We start from the raw sequence: 22,891 nt of genomic DNA, 5'->3' as shown, positions 1-22,891 counted from the left end.
TTGACTGTATTTTTGTGCAGTGTTCACAGGTATTTGTTTCTCTTTTTTCAGTTTTGTGTATGCTTTATTGGATTTCTCATCTGCCTATACAAATAGACATCACAAGATTGAACAAGGGGGAGCACACATCTTTCAACCTCACCTTCGACATTTCACTGTGTAATGAATCGACTGATTTCATCTGCAGCTTCTCTCACTTTCACAATATCTTCATTAAAAGACATTTTTACTTCACAATATTCTAAAAATTTCGAAAATATTTCACAGTACAGAACGCTCCAATCTCTGGGAAAGTAAAGAATTAACTTGCCTATTAGTTCCAGTTTCAGAGGAATAAGGAAGGGTACAGCTACATATATAGTACTGTATCAGGCAAGCAGCATTGGTCAACTAGTACCGTGAGGGTCTTAACACTTCATGCCCGTATGTATGTACAATAGGACGACATCTATACTCTTCGACGCAGAAACCAGTTCTCAAATTTGCAGCGAATATATTTTTAAACCTCTTCACAGCATGCAAAATCATAAAAATTTTAATACAGCAGAGTGTTTGTAAATGAAATTCGGGTTTTAACGCATTATAATACTTATTACATTAAACGTACAGTTATAAATGATATGTGAGATGAAAGAGCAATTCAAACAGTTGTGTTTGACACCAGTGCGCATGCACAGCGCGCAATGTTTCCGCCGCAAACCGCTAGACAGCGGTACTAGAGAAGATGGCGACTAGCGTTTTGTGTTTTGGAGTTTGCAAAGACCGAGTCTGTAGTTACTGTCCAACGTGCGTTCCATGCGTTCCAGCTGAAGTTCGGTTGTGATCCTCCAAGCGATAACATTCGTAGAGGGTATCATCGATTTGAAGCTACCGGCTGCCTTTGTAGAAGGAAGAACACAGGATGACCAAGAGTTAGTGAAGAGACTGTTGAGCAAGTTCACTCATAGCCCAAAGAAATCAGTCCGGAAGGCTAGTCGTGAATTACAAGTTCCCATGATGAGTGGAAAGTTGTAAGAAAATGCGTTCGACTACGTCCTTATCGTTTCCAGTTACACTACAGGCTCTAAAGCCGGCAGACCATGGATTACGCGCCAACTTCTCAAACGAAATGTTGTTTCATGACGATGAAGACTTTCTGGATCATGTTGTCTTCAGTGATGAATCGACCTTTCACCTTAGTGGACATGTTAACACTCACAATGTGCGCATCTGGTGCTCAGAAAATCCTCACGAGTTGGTACAAATGCAACGAGAGTCCCCTAAAGTGACTGTTTTCTGTGCCGTACCCCGGCGGAAAGTTTATGGGCCTTTCTTTTTTGGTGAACCTACTGTAACTGGCACTTCTTATCTTGATACACTAGAGCAATGGCTCTTCCCTCAGTTGGAAGAAGATGAGCCAGGGAACTTCATTTTCCAGGAAGATAGTGCGCCACCTTATTGGCATAGCAAAGTACGCGATTGGTTGAACTACACTGTATCCGAGTGCTGGATAGGCCGCAAGGGCTTGTTTTACGTGGCCTCCACGTTCACCTCACCTAACGCCATGCGATTTTTTCCTTTGGGGCTTCATCAGGGATCGTGTGCACATGCCTCCACTACCAGCAGACCTGCCTGAATTAAGAAACTGGATTGAAGCAGCTGTTGCTGCGATCACTGAAGACACACTTATCAACGTTTGGGAAGAACTTGGCTATAGACTTGATGTGTGCCGTGTGACAAACGGTGTTGAAAATGAACATTTATAAGATTATTGGTAAAACTAAGTTGCTCTTTCATTTGACATATCATTTATAACTAAGTTTAATATAATGGGTATAATAAAGCGTTAAAACCCTAATAATCATTTATAAACACCCTGTATATTATTGAGAATAGTAAGTAAAGCTTTAATTTACCTCCATTAGAAGTGCATTTGATATTATTCAACTTCTTTAAAAGGAAATGTTAATAGTAATTCACACTGCATGGTTGCAAAATTCTGAAACGAATTCTTAATAAAAGAATGGAAAAACTGGCAGAAGCCGAAATCTGATACAAGATAGGTTAAGGAAAGGCAAACATGCTTTTATAGGATTTCGAGACTTAGAGGAAGCTTTACTCTGTTCACTGGAATACACTCTTTTAAATTATGAAGGTATCAGAGGTAAAGTACAGGGAGCGAAAGGCTATTTACAACTTGTAAAATAACCACATGGCAGTTAAAAGAGTCGAGAGGCATGAAAGGGAACAGTGATTGAGAAGGGAGTGAGACCGGGCAGTAGTATAGCTTTGAAGTTATTCAAACTGTACATTGAGCAGGTAGTAAAAAAAACAAATAAAAATTTGGAAAAAGTTCAGAAAGAAGAAATAAAAACTTTGTCGATGATATTGTATTCTGTCAGAGACAGCAAAGGAGCTGGAAGAGCAATTGAACAGATTTGACAGTGTCTTGAAAGGATGATATAAGATGAACATCAACAAAAGAAAAACATGGATAATAGAACTGGCGAGAAGAGGAATCTGTGGCAACTAACTATAGGTTGACAGGACACATCTTGAGACTTCAAGGGATGACTAGTACTGTAGGCAAGTGTGGTAGGTAAAAACTGTAGAGAGAAACCAAGAGATGAATGCAGCAGTAAGCAGATTCAGGAGGATCTAGACTGCAGCCGCTTTTCGGAGATGAAGAGACTTGCAGAGGACAGAGCAGCACGGAGAGCTGCAACAAACGAGTCTTCGAACTGAAGACCACGACAACATGTTAACTAGCAGTGACAGCCATTTCGTAAATAAAACGAAATTCTTTATGATTTAATTGATAATATTTTAGGTCAATAACGTACGAAAGCATCCTGCCTGGTCACCTGCATCCATTCAGTTCCAGTGTGCAATCCGATGGACTTGGGCAATTCCAGCAGGACAACACGACATCCCACACGTCTATAATTGCTACAAACTGGCTCCAGGGACACTATTGCAGATTTTGAACACTTCCGCCGACCGACAGACTTCTCAGACATGTACGTTATTGAGCATATCTGGGATGCCTTGCAACGTGCTGTTCAGAAGTTATCCCCACCCCTCCGTACTCTTACGGATTTAAGGACCGACTTGCAGGATTCATGGTGTCAGTTCCCTCCAGCACTATTTCAGACATTAATCGATTCCACGCCACGTCATGCGTGCTCGTGGGGGCCCTACACTGTATCAGAGAGTTGTATCAGCTTCTCTGGCTCTTTAGTGTATTTTCACTTTACCGACAGAACGAATGATAATGAAGCACATTGGTAGGAAGAGACAGTTTCAAGGGAACTGACCACAGATTTTAAATATTTTTAATTTTGTTATTGTTCTTGTTGTGGTCTTCAGTCCTGAGACTGGTTTGATGCAGCTCTCCATGCTACTCTATCCTGTGCAAGCTGCTTCATCTCCCAGCACCTACTGCAACCTACACCCTTCTGAATCTGCTTAGTGTATTCATCTCTTGGTCTCCCTCTATGATTTTTACCCTCCACGCTGCCCTCCAATACTAAACTGGTGATCCCTTGATGCCTCAGAACATGTCCTACCAACCGATCCCTTCTTCTGGTCAAGTTGTGCCACAAACTCCTCTTCTCCCCGATTCTATTCAATACTTCCTCATTAGTTATGTGATCTTCAGCATTCTTCTGTAGCACCACATTTCGAAAGCTTCTCTTCTTGTCCAAACTATTTATCGTCTATGTTTCACTTCCATACATGGTTACACTCCATACAAATACTTCCAGAAACGACTTCCTGACACTTAAATCTATATTCGATGTTAAATTTTTCTTCTTCAGAAACGCTTCCTTGCCATTGCCAGTCTACATTTTATACCCTCCCTACTTCGACCATCATCTGTTATTTTGCTCCCCAAATAGCAAAACTCCTTTACTACTTTAAGTGTCTCATTTCCTAATCTAATTCCCTCAGCATCACCCAGCTTAAATCGACTTTCCATTATCCTCGTTTTGCTTTTGCTGATGTTCGTTTTATATCCTCCTTTCAAGACACTATTTATTCCGTTCAACTGCTCTTCCAATTCCTTTGCTGTCTCTGACAGGATTACAATGTCATCGGCGAACCTCAAAGTTTTTATTTCTTCTCCACGGATTTTAATACCTACTCCGAACTTTTCTTTTGTTTCCTTCAGTGCTTGCTCAATATACAAATTGAATAACATCGGTTCTCACGATGAAGGCCTGCTCCTTCCCAATTCAATTGCGGCGATTCTGCTACGTGTAAGATGGTTCAGTACATTTCAACATTATTTTAGCATCCACGATGTCCCATCCATAACGGATAAAATTTTTAAGAAAGTAACTGGTGCAGAGTGGGAAATACTGTCGTAGAAGCACGTGTCGTTCTGTGAACGTAGTATAAAGAGTGTAGAGTGCTAGACGTAAGAGAGGGCGTAATGCTCACAATCTCGCCAGGATGAAGAAATAAAGCAATAAGAAAAACGTGTGGCTCACCTGAAACAGCGTCTCGCCTTCAAAGTCGACCAGTTTCTGCTTCCGCGCCCTCAGCAGCAGCCCGACCACCTTGTTGGAGATGTAGGTGTAGATCTGCAAGCGAGAAATCCGTCCGTCATCAGTCAGATCACTGAACAACTCGTGGGCCTCCCAGCACATTACAGGCATACCACTCAAGGATCTGAACCTTAGACGCCAGATAAGCCGCGGGACAGGAAATCGACTGAAATCAGTTAGCAGAGGAATGCTGACCAGTCGAGGTGCGAAAGCTATGCGATACTGCACAGCGTAAGCGAGACCATTTGCAGCCATTCATGGACGTCGTGTTCCCGAAGAATGATGTAATGTTGGTGGATGACCACGTCAGAGGGCCACAGTTGTTCGTGATTACTTTGAAGAACGTTCTGGATAATTTGAGCCAAAGATTTGGCTACCCAGATCGCCCGACATGAATCTCATCGAACGTACATGGGACACAACTGAGAGGCCAGTTCGTGCTCAAAATATTGCGCTGGCAACACATTGGACAGCTATAGAGGCAGCGTGCCACAATACTTCTGGAGTCGATGTCACATCGAGTTACTGCACTATCCTGAGCAAAAGAGTTACGACGGGGTATTAGGAGCAATACTATGACTTCTGTCACGTCACTGTAGGACCATTACTTCTCACTAAATGTTAGGGGTTCTGGCACAGGTATACGTATTGTTATCTATAGTACCTTAATATGTAACAACTTCAGTCTATGTCTAACAGTCTTCCAGCAAATACGTCGTAATTTACTGCCTAATGTTTTCTGCATCACTATAACTACCTATCAGTGTAGACTACTCATTTTTCGTCCACGCTTCCACACTTCAGAGGAAAATAAACATTAATGGCCTACTTGTACCATATATACACTACTGACCATTAAAATTGCTACACCACGAAAATGACGTGCTACAGACGTGAAATTTAACCGGCAGGAAGGAGATGCTGTGATATGTAAATGATTAGCTTTTCAGAGCATTCACACAAGGTTGGTGCTGGTGGTGACACCTACAATGTGGTGAAATGAGGAAAGTTTCCAACCGATTTCTCATACACAAACAGCAGTTGACCGGCGTTGCCTGCTGAAACGTTGTTGTGATGCCTCGTGTAAGGAGCAGAAATGCGTACCATCACGTTTCCGAATTTGATAAAGTTCGGATTGTAGACTATAGCGATTGCGGTTTATCGTATCGCGACATTGCTGCTACCGTTGCTCGAGATACAATGTTAGCTGAATATGGAATCGGTGGCTTCAGGACGGTAATACGGAACGCCGTGCTGGATCCCAACTGCCTCGTATCACTAGCAGTCGAGATGACAGGCATCTTATCCGCGTAGATGTAACGGATCGTGCAGCCACGTCTGGTTCTCTGAGTCAACAGATGGGGACGCTTTCAAGACGACAACCATGTGCACGAACAGTTCGAATACGTTTGGAGCAGCACGGACTGTCAGCTCTGAGACCACGGCTGCGGTTACCCATGACGCTGCAACACAGACGGGAGCGCTTGCGATGGTGTACTCGACGACGAACCTGGGTGCACGAATGGCAAAACGTCATTTTTTCGGATGAATCCAGGTTCTGTTTACAGCATCGTGATGCTCGCATCCGTGTTTGGCGACATCGCGGTGAACGCACACTCGAAGCGTGTATTCGTCTTCGCCATACTGGCGTATCTCTCGGCGTGATGTTATGGGGTGCCATTGGTTACACGTCTCGGTCACCTCTTGTTCGCAATGACGGCAGTTTTAACAGTGGACGTAACATTTCAGATGTGTCACGACCCGTGGCTCTATCCTTCATTCGATCCCTGCGAAACCCTACATTTCAGCAGGATAATGCACGACTGCGTGTTGCAGGTCCTGTACGGGCCTTTCTGGATACAGAAAATGTTCGACTGCTGCCCTGGCCGGCCCATTCTCCAGATCTCTCACCAACTGAAAATGTCTGGTCAATAGTGGCTGGGCAACTGGCTCGTCACAATACGCCAGTCACTACTCTTGAAGAACTGTGGTATCGTGTTGAAGCTGCATGGGCAGCTGTACCTGTACACACCATCCAAGCTCTGTTTGACTCAATCCCCAGGCGTATCAAGGCCCTTATTACGGCCAGAGTTGGTTGTTAGGGGTATTGATTTCTCAGGATCGATGCACCAAAATTGCGTGAAAATGTAATCACATGTCAGTTCTAGTATAATACATTTGTCTAACGAATACCCGTTTATCATCTGCATTTCTTCTTGGTGCAGCAATTTTATTGGCAAGTAGTGTAGTTGGAGTTACCACCCAGCCTAAAACGCACTCCTCATGATAGGTACAATAACTAATCTGCAAATGAAGTAAACACTGATTTAATGTTATTCAGTACACTGTCCTTAGTCGTCAATAACACCATCAGCACTTATACCCCTAACAACCCGTGCAAACACACACAACTGAGGAGAGGTATGGATGTCAGTCGGTGAGGCCTGGCACGAAGTCGGCGCTCCAAAAGATCCCATTACAGGGGTGTTATTCTCTTGTAACCACTCCGCCACAGGACGTGCGTTATGAACAAGTGTTCAATTTTGCTGAAAGATACACCCCCGAATTGCTGTTCAACAGTGGGAAGGAAGAAGGTGCTTAAAACATCAATGTAGGCCTGTGCTGTGATAGTGCCACGCAAAACAACAAGGGGTGCAAGCCCCCTCCATGAAAAACACGACCGCACCATAACACTAACGCCTCCGAATTTCACTGTTGGCACTACACACGTTGCCGAATGACGTTCACCGGACATTCCCCATACCCACACCCTGCCATCGGATCGCCACATTGTGTACGGTGATTCGTCACTCCACACAACGTTTTTCCACTGATCAGTCGTCTAATGTTTACGCTCCTTACAGCGAGCGAGGCGTCGTTTGGCATTTACCGGCGTGATGTGTGGCTTATGAGCAGCCGCTCGATCATGAGATCCAAGTTTTCTCACCTCCCGCCTACTTGTCATAGTACTTGCAGTCGATCCTGATGCAGTATGGAATTTCTGTGTAATGGTGTGTATAGATGTCTGCCTATTACACATTACGACCGTCGGCGGTCTCTATCAGTGAACAGACGAGCTCGGCCTGTACGCTTTTGTGCTGCACGTGGACCTTCACGTTTCCACTTCACTATCACATCGGAAACGGTGGACCTAGGAATGTTTAGGAGTGTGGAAATGTCGCGTACAGACGTATGACGCAAACGACACCCAATCACCTGACCACGTTCGCTGTCTGAGAGGTCTGTGCAACGCCCCCTTCTCCTCTCTCACTATGTCTAATGGACACTGAGGTCGTTTATATAGAGTAGCCGGCCGAAGTGGCCGTGCGGTTCTAGGCGCTGCAGTCTGGAACAGCCAGACCCCTACGGTCGCAGGTTCGAATCCTGCCTCGGGCATGGATTTGTGTGATGTCCTTAGGTTAATTAGGTTTAACTAGTTCTAAGTTCTAGGGGACTAATGACCTCAGAAGTTGAGTCCCATAGTGCTCAGAGCCATTTGAACCATTTTAATATGGAGTACCTAGCAGAAGGTGGCAGCACAATGCACCTAATACGAAAAACGTATGTTTTCAGGGTTGTCCGGTTGTCCGGATACTTTTGATCACACAGTGTTTGTGTGTGTGTGTGTGTGTGTGTGTGTGTGTGTGTGTGTGTGTGCGCGTTGCATTTCGCTACAATTTTCTAGCGTATATATACAGGGTGTTACAAAAAGGTACGGCCAAACTTTCGGGAAACATTCCTCACACACAAAGAAAGAAAATACGTTATGTGGACATGTGTCCGCAAACGCTTACTTTCCATGTTACAGCTCATTTTATTACTTCTCTTCAAATCACATTAATCATGGAATGGAAACTCACAGCAACAGAACGTACCAGCGTGACTTCAAACACTTTGTTACAGGAAATGTTCAAAACGTCCTCCGTTAGCGAGGATACATGCATCCACCCTCCGTCGCATGGAATCCCCGATGCGCTGATGCAGCCCTGGAGAATGGCGTATTGTATCACAGCCGTCCACAATACGAGCACGAAGAGTCTCTACATTTGGTACCGGGGTTGCGTAGACAAGAGCTTTCAAATGCCCCCATAAATGAAAGTCAAGAGGGTTGAGGTCAGGAGAGCGTGGAGGCCACGGAATTGGTCCGCCTCTACCAATCCATCGGTCACCGAATCTGTTGTTGAGAAGCGTACGAAAACTTGGACTGAAATGTGCAGGAGCTCCGTCGTGCATGAACCACATGTTGTGTCGTACTTGTAAAGGCACATGTTCTAGCAGCACGGGTAGAATATCCGGTATGAAGTCATGATAACGTGCTCCATTGAGCGTAGGTGGACAAACTAAAATGAGCTCTAACATGGAAAGTAAGCGTTTCTGGACACATGTCCACATAACATCTTTTCTTTATTTGTGTGTGAGGAATGTTTCCTGAAAGTTTGGCCGTACCTTTTTGTAACACCATATATATATATATATATATATATATATATATATATATATATATATATATATATATATATATATATATATTCAAATGGCTCTGAGCACTATTGGACTTAACATATGTGGTCATCAGTCCCCTAGAACTTAGAACTACTTAAACCTAACTAACCTAAGGACATCACACACATCCATGCCCGAGGCAGAATTCGTCCCTGTGACCGTAGCGGTCACGCGGTTCCAGACTGAAGCGCCTAGAACCGCACGGCCACACCGGGCGGCTCTTTCCGCTCATGATGCTGTCGTATAGAGAGGGGTTGCAATGCTAGAAAATTGTAGCGAAATACAGGAAGACCTGCAGGGAACGACAGTACGTGCAGGAAGTACCTTTTGAGCCTCAACATAAACAAGTGCGATGTATAGCACGTTAGTTGCCAGTCCCGTTATTGTATGATAGTCCATATGTTTTGAGCTTCAACACAACACCACCAGCACTATTTACTGTCGAAACTACGGTCGTCAGTCGTGTGAAGTGTCAAGCGAAGTTACTCACTGGATTGACAGGTTGGTTTTTTTTTTTTTTTTTTTTTTTTACATACAATATGAAAAATAAGCTCAGATTTTTTGCAGATGACGTAGTTCTCCGTCATGAATTACTGTTTGAAATAAGCTGTAAAAAAAGGCCAGGCAAATCCTGATGAAATTTAAGAATGGTGCAAAGATAGGCAGTATATAGCTGTGGGTCTTTGGAAACGTAAACGACGTAGTACCCAATGACTGCGGTGTTAACGAGTCACATTTGCTACAGTCAGCTCATACAAAATAGCTGTGTGCAACAATTTGGAAGGACATGACGTGGATATATCCCACAAGCTCAGTTGTAAGTTAAGCAGTTGGCAGACAGTGATTCCTCGGTGGCACACTGGTAAGATGCAGTCAGTCTACAAAAGGGGTTGTTTACAGACCATTCGTGCGGACGTACAGAGGACATTGAAATACTAGAATACAAAGAAGGGTAGCACGAATGATGCCAAGTTTGTTTGAGCGCCGCGAGGGCATCACCAGGATGCTGAGAAACCGCGTTTCAGTCGCGAAGCACCTGCACGGAAATGCTCCTTTGCTACTTCGGTTACATCACGCGCTAAGGTGACTAAAGTCACGGGAGACTGGTTCAAATTTCGGAGAACACTCGTCGGCTGGGCAGGATGGTGGCAGCTATTTGCACGTAAATACAAATCGGTGTGCGTCGGCTTCCGATAAACATTTCCCAAAGTGCCATCCACTCTGCGCCGAACCAGAATGTCCGAGAAAGGAAGGCATCCCTCCTTTTCAATTTCCATTGTGAACTTTATTTGATCGTGGAGGGAGTCCAGATGTCTTAAGAAGTCTTGCAAGTTATCTTCACCATGGGGCCAAACTACAAAGGTATCATCACCATACCTCCAGAACACCGTGGGGTTCAAGTCAGCAGATTCAAGCGCCTTCGGCTCGAAGTGCTCCATGAATAAATTGGCCACCAGAGGGGATAAGGGATTACCCATGGCGACTCCGCCCGTCTGTTCAAAAAATTCGTTGTTAAATAAGAGGTATGTAGAGGTCAGAACATGTTTGAATAAAGCTGAAATCTCTTTGTCAAAACTTCTTTCGATAAGTTGTAGAGATTCTGGAAGGGGAACCTTTGTGAAGAAGGACACCACATCGAAACTAACTAATACAGGGTGAAAAGTATTTAAACCGACAAACTCTGGGAGGTTGTAGGGGACATCAAAACATTTTTCCCTAATGTCATTTTTTCCTATGAGGAGTATTTAAACTAACATAACCCAATTTCAATTACAGCAGATTTTCCAAAATGCCTCCATTGACATGTAAACAAAGGTTACACCGGCGGATCATGTTCTGCCTGACACGGGCAAAAACCCCAGGAGTATCCTGAATTGTTCCTGCTGCTGCTACTATCCGGGCAACCAGATCCTCTTCTGATGCAACAGGAGTTGCGTAAACAAGGTTGCGCGTCTCTCCCCACACCCCCACACAAAAAATGTCCAGAGGGGACATATCTGGGGATCGAGCAGGCCATGGTACAGGACCACCTCTGCCAATCCACATTTCTGGGAACCGTCGTTCCAGGAATCGACGCACACGACGACTGAAATGTGCCGGCGCCCCGTCATGTTGGAACCACATGCGTTGTCTTGTAGGGAGCGGGACGTCTTCCAGCAATTCTGGCAATGCTCTGGCGAGAAAATTGTAATAGTGCCTGCCATTTAATGGCCTAGATAGCAGATACGGCCCAATTAAACAGTCCCCAACAACACCGACCCACACATTAACGAAGAACCGCACTTGATGAGCGCTAGTAACTGTGGCTTCAAACATGCGAATTGTGCATGCTGAAGACTCCATCACACCCGAACTTTGCTTCATCGGTAAACAACACAGAGGATGGAAATGTAGGACGAATTTCACACTGTTCCAGGTACCACTGCGAAAACTGTGCTCTGGGTGGATAATCAATTGGTTCCAGGGTGTGGACACGCTGTAAGTGAAATGGACGTAACAATTGCTCTCGAAGGACTGTTCTTATATTCGTCTGATTCGTCCCCATGTTACGTGCAATTGCACGAGTGCTGATTGAAGAATCCCGCTCCACATGCTGCAAGACAGCTTCCTCAAATTGCAGCGTTCTTACCGTGCGACGGCGTCCCTGTGCAGGTGTTATGCTAAATGACCCGGTCTCACGCAGACGTTGGTACACAGCAGCAAAGGTCGTATGATGCGGGATGCGGCGATTAGGATATTGTTGTTGATAAACTGGCTGTGCAGCACCTCCGTTGTGGTGGGCTACATAGTACGCACCAACCATACCATTGTACTCACTCCAGGTGTATCGCTCCATTAGTAAACAGAGACAATGCACTGCTACACTGGTGGACAGCAGTTGCCTACAACTGAAGAGCGTAATACGCCCTCTAACAACTGAAGATCGTAATACGATCTCTGACAACTGAAGAGCGTCATACGGCCTCCACCGGTTTAAATAATCCTCGTAGGAAAAAATGAGATTAGGGAAAAATATTTGTTTTGATGTCCCCTACAACCTCACAGAGCTTGTCAGTTTAAATACTTTTCACCCTGTATTAGAAGTGTAACAGAGCCAAACAATCGGCGAAGTAAGGAATCAGAAAAAGAAATGTCGGGTACGGCCTTTCTGCCTTACATTCCCAGAGTAACGGACAGAATCGGCCGTATATTGCGCAAACATGGCGTAAAGACGATTTTCAAACAGAGAAGATAGACCAAAGAATGTCTTAGATCGGCGAAGGAGAAAAGGGACCCACTTGCAATGTCGGGAATATACCGCTTACCATGCACATGCGGAAAGGTTTATGTCGGAATGACTGGACGATCCATTAACACCAGGACCAAAGAGCATAAGCGACATTGCAGGCTGGGGCAGGTGGAGAAATCGGCCGTGCCAGAGCACGCACTGAATGAGACCGACCACGTAATAAAATTCGCCGACACGGAAGTTCTGGCTGTAGAGAAGCGCTATCACACGCGCTGTAGAAATCCAAAAACACGCGAACAGTTTCAACAAGAAAGAGGAAAGCCTTGAGGTAAACGGATCCTGGCTTCCCGTACTGCAGCGAACGACCGTCGCTGGTAGCAAGAGGAGAACCGTTCCGGAAATGACCGCGGAGAAGACCTCGGACGTTGGCGCGCCAGGTACATATAGTCTGCGGCCGCGAGGTCGGCTCCAGATCACCACCGGAAATGGAGGGTGAAGCTTTGACAATGTCAGCCACTCGTGCTGGCGAAACGTCAGTAAAATCATTAGACGAACGTCGGCCGATGAACCCGAGACAGAAGCGAGACATTTCACAGTTCGTACAGAAATTAATAGTATCCAGATGAATCATGATACCTCAGAAAGAAACATGCACACTACTATTATTTGCACGACGATTCTGATGGTGTAATCAGATTTTCAATATCTTGATTAGTTTAAAGTTTAGTATCTGACTGTAAATTGTACAAGTAACACCCAGCAACGAATTTCCAAAATCTTAACGGTTCATCCGATTTTCTCGAACGACGTGTCTTTAGAAAGCTATTAGTGTAAACCTAAATTAGTATAAATTACAGGCAATTAACGTGAATAGTGCATGAGTTACTGGAGGTGAAGTGGCCGATTACTATCGATAGTGTCAGGCCATAAGTACTCCACAGTTACACGAAAAAGCGGTAGCAGCATGCTTATAAATATATTTATTCATCTATGTCTTTGTTTATATCCGATATATACTATTCGTGAACAAATTGGTCAGTTATTTACTGTCTTTTAGAAAGGACAGAGACATTAGGGTACCGGCCTACTTTTTCTTGCTATTCATTTGATATATGTTTATTTAATATGTTTATGTATTTAATAATCTATGTTAGAGCGCGTTTATGGTGCAGCCATAGGTATACTTATTTAATTTCATGTTATTCAAATGTAAATTGTGAAGGCATTGCTAATTACGCATGTAACATTTTTTTTCGTGATTTTCTTTAGATTTCTATTCTTTTTATTTTGTTCATATGGGCATTTCTAATAGTGATTATGTAACATTCTACAGTGGTTTTTAAATGTAAAGATGTAATCGTGATTATTTCGTTTGCGAATGGATAAATATGTTTCTTGCTTTGTACCTGTGGTAAAGTTTGTAAAGTTCTCTTTTGGAATATTATTAATTGTGAAAAATGCAGTCAATAACATTTATAAAGGTTTATGTAATTTACGATAACGATATACGTAACATCTATAGATAGGGGAGAGCGATAGTGATATCGAGCGTCGAAACGTTGTTGTGTAGTAGAGGGGATGGCGGGTGTCGTGTCTGCGAAGCGTGCGCGGGAAAAATAGTACTGTGTTTCGTGAAAAGCATACGTAATTGTATGGACAGCGATTCCGAACTATCGAATTGTTAATTCTCTTTACCACTGCGGTATGTAATGCCATCGCCAGCGAACTTTAAGAGCAAATAAACCGGACTGTGAAAGTGCCGCTAACATTACTCTCTTGTGGCCGACACGAACTGTGCTTTTATGCGAATGAACTTTGCTGGTATTGGTTTTGGGTGGTGGAACTGTTGTATACCACATTCTATCAAGCCCTGAAAGTGAAGACTAATTAACTGTGCAATATAAATGGCTTTCAGTGACGTTGTCGAAGTTTGAAATGCGAGAACAGAGTGGACATTGTTTGCGGTATGCTTCACTCACAAGAACAATTCTATGAACTGTGTATTTGTGGCTAAGAGTATATGAATGTGACGAAGCATTAATCCAGTATCTAAGGCTCTCCAGCATGAAAATAATGAGTTGTAGACACCTGTGAGAAGCGACGCTTGTGAGAAACTGGGATGTGGCGACAGTTGTGAGAAATCCGGGGTGCTGAGGGGCCGGCACAGGGTGCGTCGCAAACCCTGCGCCACCACCTGCTCCTTCTCGGCCAACACCTGCTGCCGCTCGGTGTGTGTGTGTGGCTGAGCGCCCGGCTTGTGCCGGCCCGGGCAGCTGCCCAGGGACGTTCACACTCCCCCAGCGCAGCCAGGCTACATTTCACAATTTTTTTGGGCAAGGAAGAGTGGCCATAGTCAGATTAGAAATCTGAGCTCATTTAGCCCCCACGATATCATGTCAACCGTTAGTGGCTGCACAGTTATGCGTAAGACCTTTTTCATTGGAATTTTTGTTCTGATTAATCTTACATAGGGCATAGTTTTCGCTCGACCTCATACTTAACGATGCATTTTACAGAAACTATAGAAACGGAAAATGTTTCCCGTCTTTCAACCCCTCACCCAAAATTTGGTATGATAGGAGTGGCAACCTTTTACCATATATTAAGAAGAGCCAACTAAAGAATTTGGTTCTCAGTAGAAACTTTTTTCTTTAATTATTTCGAAATAAACCTCCCGTACCACGCTGGGAAGTGTACTGAGGTCTAATGTGAGTACTGCTGGCAATTAGCATTAAGGAATGCAATTTATGAATTGAAACAAGCTGTATTCATTGTCCACTCAAGGAGACATTGTTTCTAAAATTCTCTACACAGAAATGCTGATTGTGACTGTTACAAAAGCTATGACTTTTCATACTTCATTAGTGAAGCTTTTACAATTTGCAAAAGACATTTAGACGACTTTTTGTCGTGTCCAGGGAACACCACGAGGAGGTAGTCTCTCTTCGTCCCCCATTATATTTATTCACAATATTTACAGGATGATTATTTATTTACAATTTCTACAATAGGGTGATCGGCGTGAACTGAACCCCTTTTCAGTATTTACAAGTGTTGCTGTAGCTTCAGCCATTTCCTTTTCACTGTAATTTCTGTGCATAGGCCACTCAAGTAAGAAATGACTTTACATTGCCGTCAACCTTGAGTCTTGTAAGGGCCTTAGAAACTATCTCATCTGTCTTAATTGCAGACTTATTTCTTCTTTTCCCAACTAGATTTAAAACTAGTCGGTCATACTGGTGCCCATGATAGTCTATTCTGTGTCCTCTCTGAGAATTTTTACTAAGGAGTAAAAATTTTGATGAGCATTAATGTATTTATCCTCCGATTCCATCCTTCTGTAACATTGTTGGTTCGGTGACGCCTTCCTGCGCAGTTCCATACATCCCTTGGCATGTCGTCATAGCCATTGTTCAACAAAAGAGTCGTAAAAATCCTGCAGTTTTTCATTATCTGGCGTGCTCTCCTGAACCCACAGCCACCCACTATCTAACATGTCCAGTGGAATGTGAGCCAGAGCGGAACACAATCTTATGTGAAAACGAATTTCTTCGTTTTCCTTGTAGGCAGCAACAAGGCCGCAATTTTGCACTTGCCTCCACAAGCACTGATTGAAATGGTAGTTGCAGCCATTAATACTTGCATCAGGAAACAAATGTGTTACTGATTGGATGACTGCAGCTTCAAAATCCATCATGATAGCTGTATGATTCCATCCAGGTACGTTGCTCTCAACAGCTGTGAAAAAGCGATCGTACGTTTCTCGCTTTTTATTGGGTAGCAAGGCGTACACAGTTGGAACTATGTTTCCTCTTCAGAGCTAGAAATATCGGCACGAATAATAATTAACTGTCCAAACTGTTTGTTGGGGTTTTTGAACGTTCCATCATCAAAGAACGAACTGCAGTCTGTTAAACAGGATTTTCCCCTTTCGGTGGCGAACACCAATATCCTATCATTTGGTACTCTGTTGTCATCTGCAAGTAAAAATTTTCTCCCATCACTCGTTAGCATACGATGTTCTTGCTGAAATATTCCTGCAGCATCTGTCGGATCTTGTGTAGATCCCATGGTTTTTTTTTTTTTTCCTGATGCCTTGCAGCGATCGTTTTGCACTGCTGTGTGACGGCGGTGATGTGACGATGTCGTATCCTTGATTGAACAGCGGCCCTACTTCTTCGGCGAAAACAGAAGAAACTGAAGTGTCCGTTTTTTTTGCACGCCTTTTGGCGTTTGCCACGTGTTTTCGCACTTCATTAACCGCGACGTCCGGAATACATGTATGGCTGCCTTCACCTAAAACTAGTTAGCCTTTCTTTACACTTCTTGTTTACGTTTACGCACCGCCAATAACTTACACCTTCATTGTTGGTATATTCCGCTAAATCCACAGCAGTACTGAACTGCGGCGCGCAACCTGTTTGGTGTCCCTGTAGACCGCCCGCTACCTGTTCGGCCGAGTCTCCTCACAAGTGTCCCTCCTCACAACTGTCCCTCCTCACAAGTGCCCCAACCCATTAACAACTAAAGATCGTATATGGCCTCTAACAACTGAAGAGCGTAATACGGCCTCCACCGGTTTAAATACTCCTCATAGGCAAAAATGACATTGTTGTTGTTGTGGTCTTCAGTCCTGAGACTGGTTTGATGCAGCTCTCCATGCTACTCTATCCTGTGCAAGCTTCTTCATCTCCCAGTACCTACTGCAACCTACATCGTTCTGAATCTACTCAGTGTATTCATCTCTTGGTCTCCCTCTACGATTTTTACCCTCCACGCTGCCCTCCAATGCTAAATTTGTGATCCCTTGATGCCTCAAAAAATGTCCTACCAACCGATCCCTTCTTCTAGTCAAGTTGTGCCTTATTTGACCGTAAGTCCTCCAAAGCTCTTTGAAATTCTGATTCTAATACTGGATCCCCTATCCCTTCTAAATCGACTCCTGTTTCTTCTTCTATCACATCAGAAAAATCTTCCCCTTCATACGGGCTTTCGATGTACTCTTTCCACCTATTCGCCCTCTTCATTTAACAGTGGAATTCCTGTTGCACTCTTAATGTTATCACTCTTGTTTTTAATGTCGCCGAAGTTTGTTTTGATTTTCCTGTATGCTGAGTCTGTCCTGCCGACAATTATTTCTTTTTCGATGCCGTAACACTTTTCCTGCAGTCATTTCGTTTTAGCTTCCCTGCACTTCCTATTTATTCCATTTCTCAGCGAATTGTATTTCTCTGAGTTTTCCGAATCATTTTTGTACTTCCTCCCTTCATCGATCAATTGAAGTATTGCTTCTGTTACCCATGCTGCCGCTATAGCCGTCCATAATTCTGAATGTGTTGCCGGTACAGGATTTCGTGCATGAAATGACCTGTCGATTATGTGCTATAAATTTCGAAGGAACTCGAGCGGGCGATCTGGGTGCCCAAATCATTCGTTCAAATTGTCCAGAATGTTCCTCAAACCAGTCACGAACATTTGTGGCCCGGTGACATGGTGCAATGTCATCCATAAAAATTTTGTCGTTCTTTGTCGACATGAAGTATATGAATGGCTGAAAATGGTCTCCAAGTAGACGAAAATAACCATTTCTAGTCAATGATCTGTTTATTTGAACCAAAGGTTCAAAATGGTTGAAATGGCTCTGAGCACTATGGGACTTAACAGCTGTGGTCATCAGTCGCCTAGAACTTAGAACTACTTAAACCTGTCTAACCTAAGGACATTACACACATCCATGCCCGAGGCAGGATTCGAACCTGCGATCGTAGCAGTCGCACGGCTCCGGACTGCGCGCCTAGAACCGCGAGACCACCGCGGCCGGCATAACCAAAGGACTGAGTCCATTACGTGTGAACACAGTTGCCACCATTATGGAGACACCACCAGCTTGCACAGTGCCGTGTCCTTGGCTGCTTGGGGTCAGCGCCACAATCGAAAAATCAGCGCTTACAAACTGAAACCTGGACTCATCTGAGCAGCCCACGGTTTTCCACACGTCTAGGGCCCAACCGATATGGCGAAGGCCCCAGCAGATGTGATGCAGGTGATGTCGTGTTGTTGACGTTGTCAACAGCCCTGAGTAAAAACCACAAGAGATTTTGACGTATGTAAATTCAGTAAGTGGGTAAAATCATCTTTTCATTCTCTCAACGACAACAGCGGCACCGAAACCGGAGATAACAGAGAGAAGGCCGAAATAGTGAATTCGGTCTTCCGAAGTTGTTTCACCGCGAAAGATCGTAGTACTGTCCCTCCTTTCAATCGTCGTGCGAACGTCGAAATGGCAGATATTGAGATAACCGATCGCGGAATTGAAAAGCAGCTACAATCGCTTAGTAGTGGAAAGGCATCAGGACCAGATGAGGTACCTACAAGAGTCTATAAAGACTTGCTTCCCTTCTAGCAGTGATTTATCGTAGATCGCTTGGGCAACGAAAGGTACCTAATGATTGGATAAAAGCACAGGTCATTCGCGTTTTTAAGAAAGGCCGTAAGATAGATCCACAAAGCTATAGACCTATATCGTTGACGTCAATCTGTTGTAGAATTGTGGAACATGTTTTATGCTAAAGAATTATGACGTTTTTTTGAAAATGAACATCTATAAAAATCAACATGGATTCCGCATACAGAGATCCTGCGAAACTCAGCCCGCTCTGTTCCTCCGTGAGATCCACAGCGCAGTGGACGACGGCGCTCAGCTTGACGTCGTGTTTCTCGACTTCAGTCAGGCATTCGACGCCGTCCCGCATTGCCGTTTAGTGAAACAAAAATACGAGCAGACTTGCGATTGGATTCAAGACTTTCTTGCAGGTACAAATCAGCACGTCGCTCTTAACGGAACAAAAGCGACAGATGTAGAGATAAAATCCGGAGTACCACAGGGAAGTGTGATAGGACCGTTGCTGTTTACAGTATGTATAAATAATCTAGCAGAAATCGTCGGGTGCTTTTTAAGGCTATTCGCAGATGATACAGCTGTCTATAGAAAAGTAACAACGCCAGAAGATAGAAGAATTTGTAGAACGACCTGCAGAGCTCAAGCATGGTGCACGCTCTGCCAGTTGACCCTGAACGTAAATAAATGTAACATATTTCGCATACATAGGAAAAGAAATCCACTACTTTACAGCTACACTGTTCATGACAAACAGCTGGAGACAGCGTCTGCGTAAAATATCTAGCCGTAACTGTCCACAGCGACCGTAAGTGGAATAACCGTATAAAACAGATAGGGGGAAAAGCAGACACCAGATTCTTTGGAAGAATCTTAACGAAATGTATCTCATCCACGAAAGAAGTGGCTTATAAGGCGCTTGTTCTCCCGATTCTTGAATGTTGTTCGTCTATCTGCGATCCCTATGAGGTAGGACTGCTAGAGGAGATCCAATAAAGAACGGTTCGTTTCGTCACGGGATCGTTTAACTGGTGAAAGAGCGTTACGGAGATGCTAAACAAACTCCACTGGCAGACGTTACAAGAGAGGCGTTGTGCATCACGGAGAGACTTACTGTTGAAATTTCGGGACAGAACTTTACAGGAGGAGTCGGACAAGATATTACTTCCCCCAACATACATCTCGCGTATTGATCACGAGGAGAAAATTCGAGACATTAGAGCCAATACAGGGGCTTACCGAGATTTGGTCATCAGTCTACTGACTGGTTTGATGCGGCCCGCCACGAATTCCTTTCCTGTGCTAACCTCTTCATCTCAGAGTAGCACTTGCAACCCACGTCCTCAATTATTTGCTTGACGTATTCCAATCTCTGTCTTCCTCTACAGTTTTTGCCCTCTACAGCTCCCTCTAGTACCATGGAAGTCATTCCCTCATGTCTTAGCAGATGTCCTATCATCCTGTCCCTTCTCCTTATCAGTGTTTTCCACATATTCCTTTCCTCTCCGATTCTGCGTAGAACCTCCTCATTCCTTACCTTATCAGTCCACCTAATTTTCAACATTCATCTATAGCACCACATCTCAAATGCTTCGATTCTCTTCTGTTCCGGTTTTCCCACAGTCCATGTTTCACTACCATACAATGCAGTACTCCAGACGTACATCCTCAGAAATTTCTTCCTCAAATTAAGGCCGGTATTTGATATTAGTAGACTTCTCTTCACCAGAAATGCCTTTTTTGCCATAGCGAGTCTGCTTTTGATGTCCTCTTTGCTCCGTCCGTCATTGGTTATTTTTCTGCCTAGATAGCAGAATTCCTTAACTTCATTGACTTCGTGACCATCAATCCTGATGTTAAGTTTCTCGCTGTTCTCACTTCTACTACTTTTCATTACCTTCGTCTTTCTCCGATTTACTCTCAAACCATACTGTGTACTCATTAGACTGTTCATTCCGTTCAGCAGATCATTTAATTCTTCTTCACTCTCACTCAGGATAGCAATGTCAGGAGCGAATCGTATCATTGATATCCTTTCACCTTGTATTTTTATTCCACTCCTGAACCATTCTTTTATTTCCGTCATTGCTTCCTCGATGTACAGATTGAAGAGTAGGGGCGAAAGGCTACAGCCTTGCCTTACACCCTTCTTAATACGAGCACTTCGTTCTTGATCGTCCACTCTTATTATTCCCTCTTGGTTGTTGTACATATTGTATATGACCCGTCTCTCCCTATAGCTTACCCCTACTTTTTTCAGAATCTCGAACAGCTTGCACCTTTTTATATTGTCGAACGCTTTTTCCAGGTCGACAAATCCTATTAAAGTGTCTTGATTTTTCTTTAGCCTTGCTTCCATTATTAGCTGTAACGTCTGAATTGCCTCTCTCGTCCGTTTACTTTTCCTAAAGCCAAACTGATCGTCACCTAGCGCATTCTCAATTTTCTTTTCCATTCTTCTGTAAGCAGCTTCGATGCATGAGCTGTTAAGCTGATTGTGCGATAATTCTCGCACTTGTCAGCTCTTGCCGTCTTCGGAATTGTGTGGATGATGCTTTTCCGCCCGCATCTCGTGGTCGTGCGGTAGCGTTCTCGCTTCCCACGCCCGGGTTCCCGGGTTCGATTCCCGGCGGGGTCAGGGATTTTCTCTGCCTCGTGATGGCTGGGTGTTGTGTGATGTCCTTAGGTTAGTTAGGTGTAAGTAGTTCTAAGTTCTAGGGGACTGATGACCATAGATGTTAAGTCCCATAGTGCTCAGAGCCATTAGAACCATTTTTGATGCTTTTCCGAAAGTCAGATGGTATATCGCCAGACTCATATATTCTACACACCAACGTGAACAGTCGTTTTGTTGCCACTTCCCGCAATGATTTTAGAAATTCTGATGGAATGTTATCTATCCCTTCTGCCTTATTTGACCGTAAGTCCTCCAAAGCTCTTTTAAATTCCGATTCTAATACTGGATCCCCTATCTCTTCTAAATCGACTCCTGTTTCTTCTTCTATCACATCAGACAAATCTACACCCTCATAGAGGCTTTCAATGTATTCTTTCCACCTATCTGCTCTCTCCTCTGCATTTAACAGCGGAATTCCCGTTGCGCTCTTAATGTTACAACCGCTGCTTTTAATGTCACCAAAAGTTGTTTTGACTTTCCTGTATGCTGAGTCCGTCCTTCCGACAATCATGTCATTTTCGATGTCTTCACATTTTCCCTGCAAACCATTTCGTCTTAGTTTCCCTGCACTTCCTATTTATTTCATTCCTCAGCGACTTGCATTTCTGTATTCCTGATTTTCCCGGAACATGTTTGTACTTCCTCCTTTCATCAATCAACTGAAGTATTTCTCCTGTTACCCATGGTTTCTTCGCAGCTACCTTCTTTGTACCTATGTTTTCCTTCCCAACTTCTGCGATGGCCCTTTTTAGAGATGTCCATTCCTCTTCAACTGTACTGCCTACTGCGCTGTTCCTTATTGCTGTATCTATAGCGTTAGAGAACTTCAAACGTATCTCGTCATTCCTTAGTACTTCCGTATCCCACTTCTTTGCGTATTGATTCTTCCTGACTAATGTCTTGAACTTCAGCCTACTCTTCATCACTACTATATTGTGATCTGAGTCTATATCTGCTCCTGGGTACGCCTTACAATCCAGTATCTGATTTCGGAATCTCTGTCTGACCATGATGTAATCTAATTGAAAGCTTCCCGTATCTCCCGGCGTTTTCCAAGTATACCTCCTCCTCTTGTGATTCTTGAACAGGGTATTCGCTATTACTAGCTGAAACTTGTTACAGAACTCAATTAGTCTTTCTCCTCTTTCATTCCTTGTCCCAAGCCCATATTCTCCTGTAACCTTTTCTTCTACTCCTTCCCCTACAACTGCATTCCAGTCGCCCATGACTATTAGATTTTCGTCCCCCTTTACATACTGCATTACCCTTTCAATATCCTCATACACTTTCTCTATCTGTTCATCTTCAGCTTGCGACGTCGGCATGTATACCTGAACTATCGTTGTCGGTGTTGGTCTGCTGTCGATTCTGATTCGAACAACCCGGTCACTGAATTGTTCACAGTAACACACCCTCTGCCCTGCCTTCCTATTCATAACGAATCCTACACCTGTTATACCATTTTCTGGTGCTGTTGATATTACCCGATACTCATCTGACCAGAAATCCTTGTCTTCCTTCCACTTCACTTCACTGACCCCTACTATATCTAG

The 22,891-nt window shown here is 43.9% G+C and overlaps 1 protein-coding gene across 1 annotated transcript in view; it reads right to left on the bottom strand.

The window, feature by feature from the left end:
• LOC126427056 (actin-binding Rho-activating protein-like) overlaps positions 1-22,891 on the bottom strand; it is a 219,360-nt gene that overhangs the window by 3,074 nt on the left and 193,395 nt on the right. Inside the window, exon 4 of the mRNA XM_050089235.1 lies at positions 4,476-4,568. Coding sequence (XP_049945192.1) covers positions 4,476-4,568 — 93 coding nt within the window. The remainder of the gene's footprint in view (positions 1-4,475; positions 4,569-22,891) is intronic.

The sequence above is a fragment of the Schistocerca serialis genome, chromosome 11, assembly GCF_023864345.2.
Source record: "Schistocerca serialis cubense isolate TAMUIC-IGC-003099 chromosome 11, iqSchSeri2.2, whole genome shotgun sequence".
In the NCBI taxonomy this organism is placed as follows: domain Eukaryota; kingdom Metazoa; phylum Arthropoda; class Insecta; order Orthoptera; family Acrididae; genus Schistocerca; species Schistocerca serialis.
Note: the sequence above shows the minus strand (reverse complement) of the source record. Positions and strands in the feature narration are given on the sequence as shown.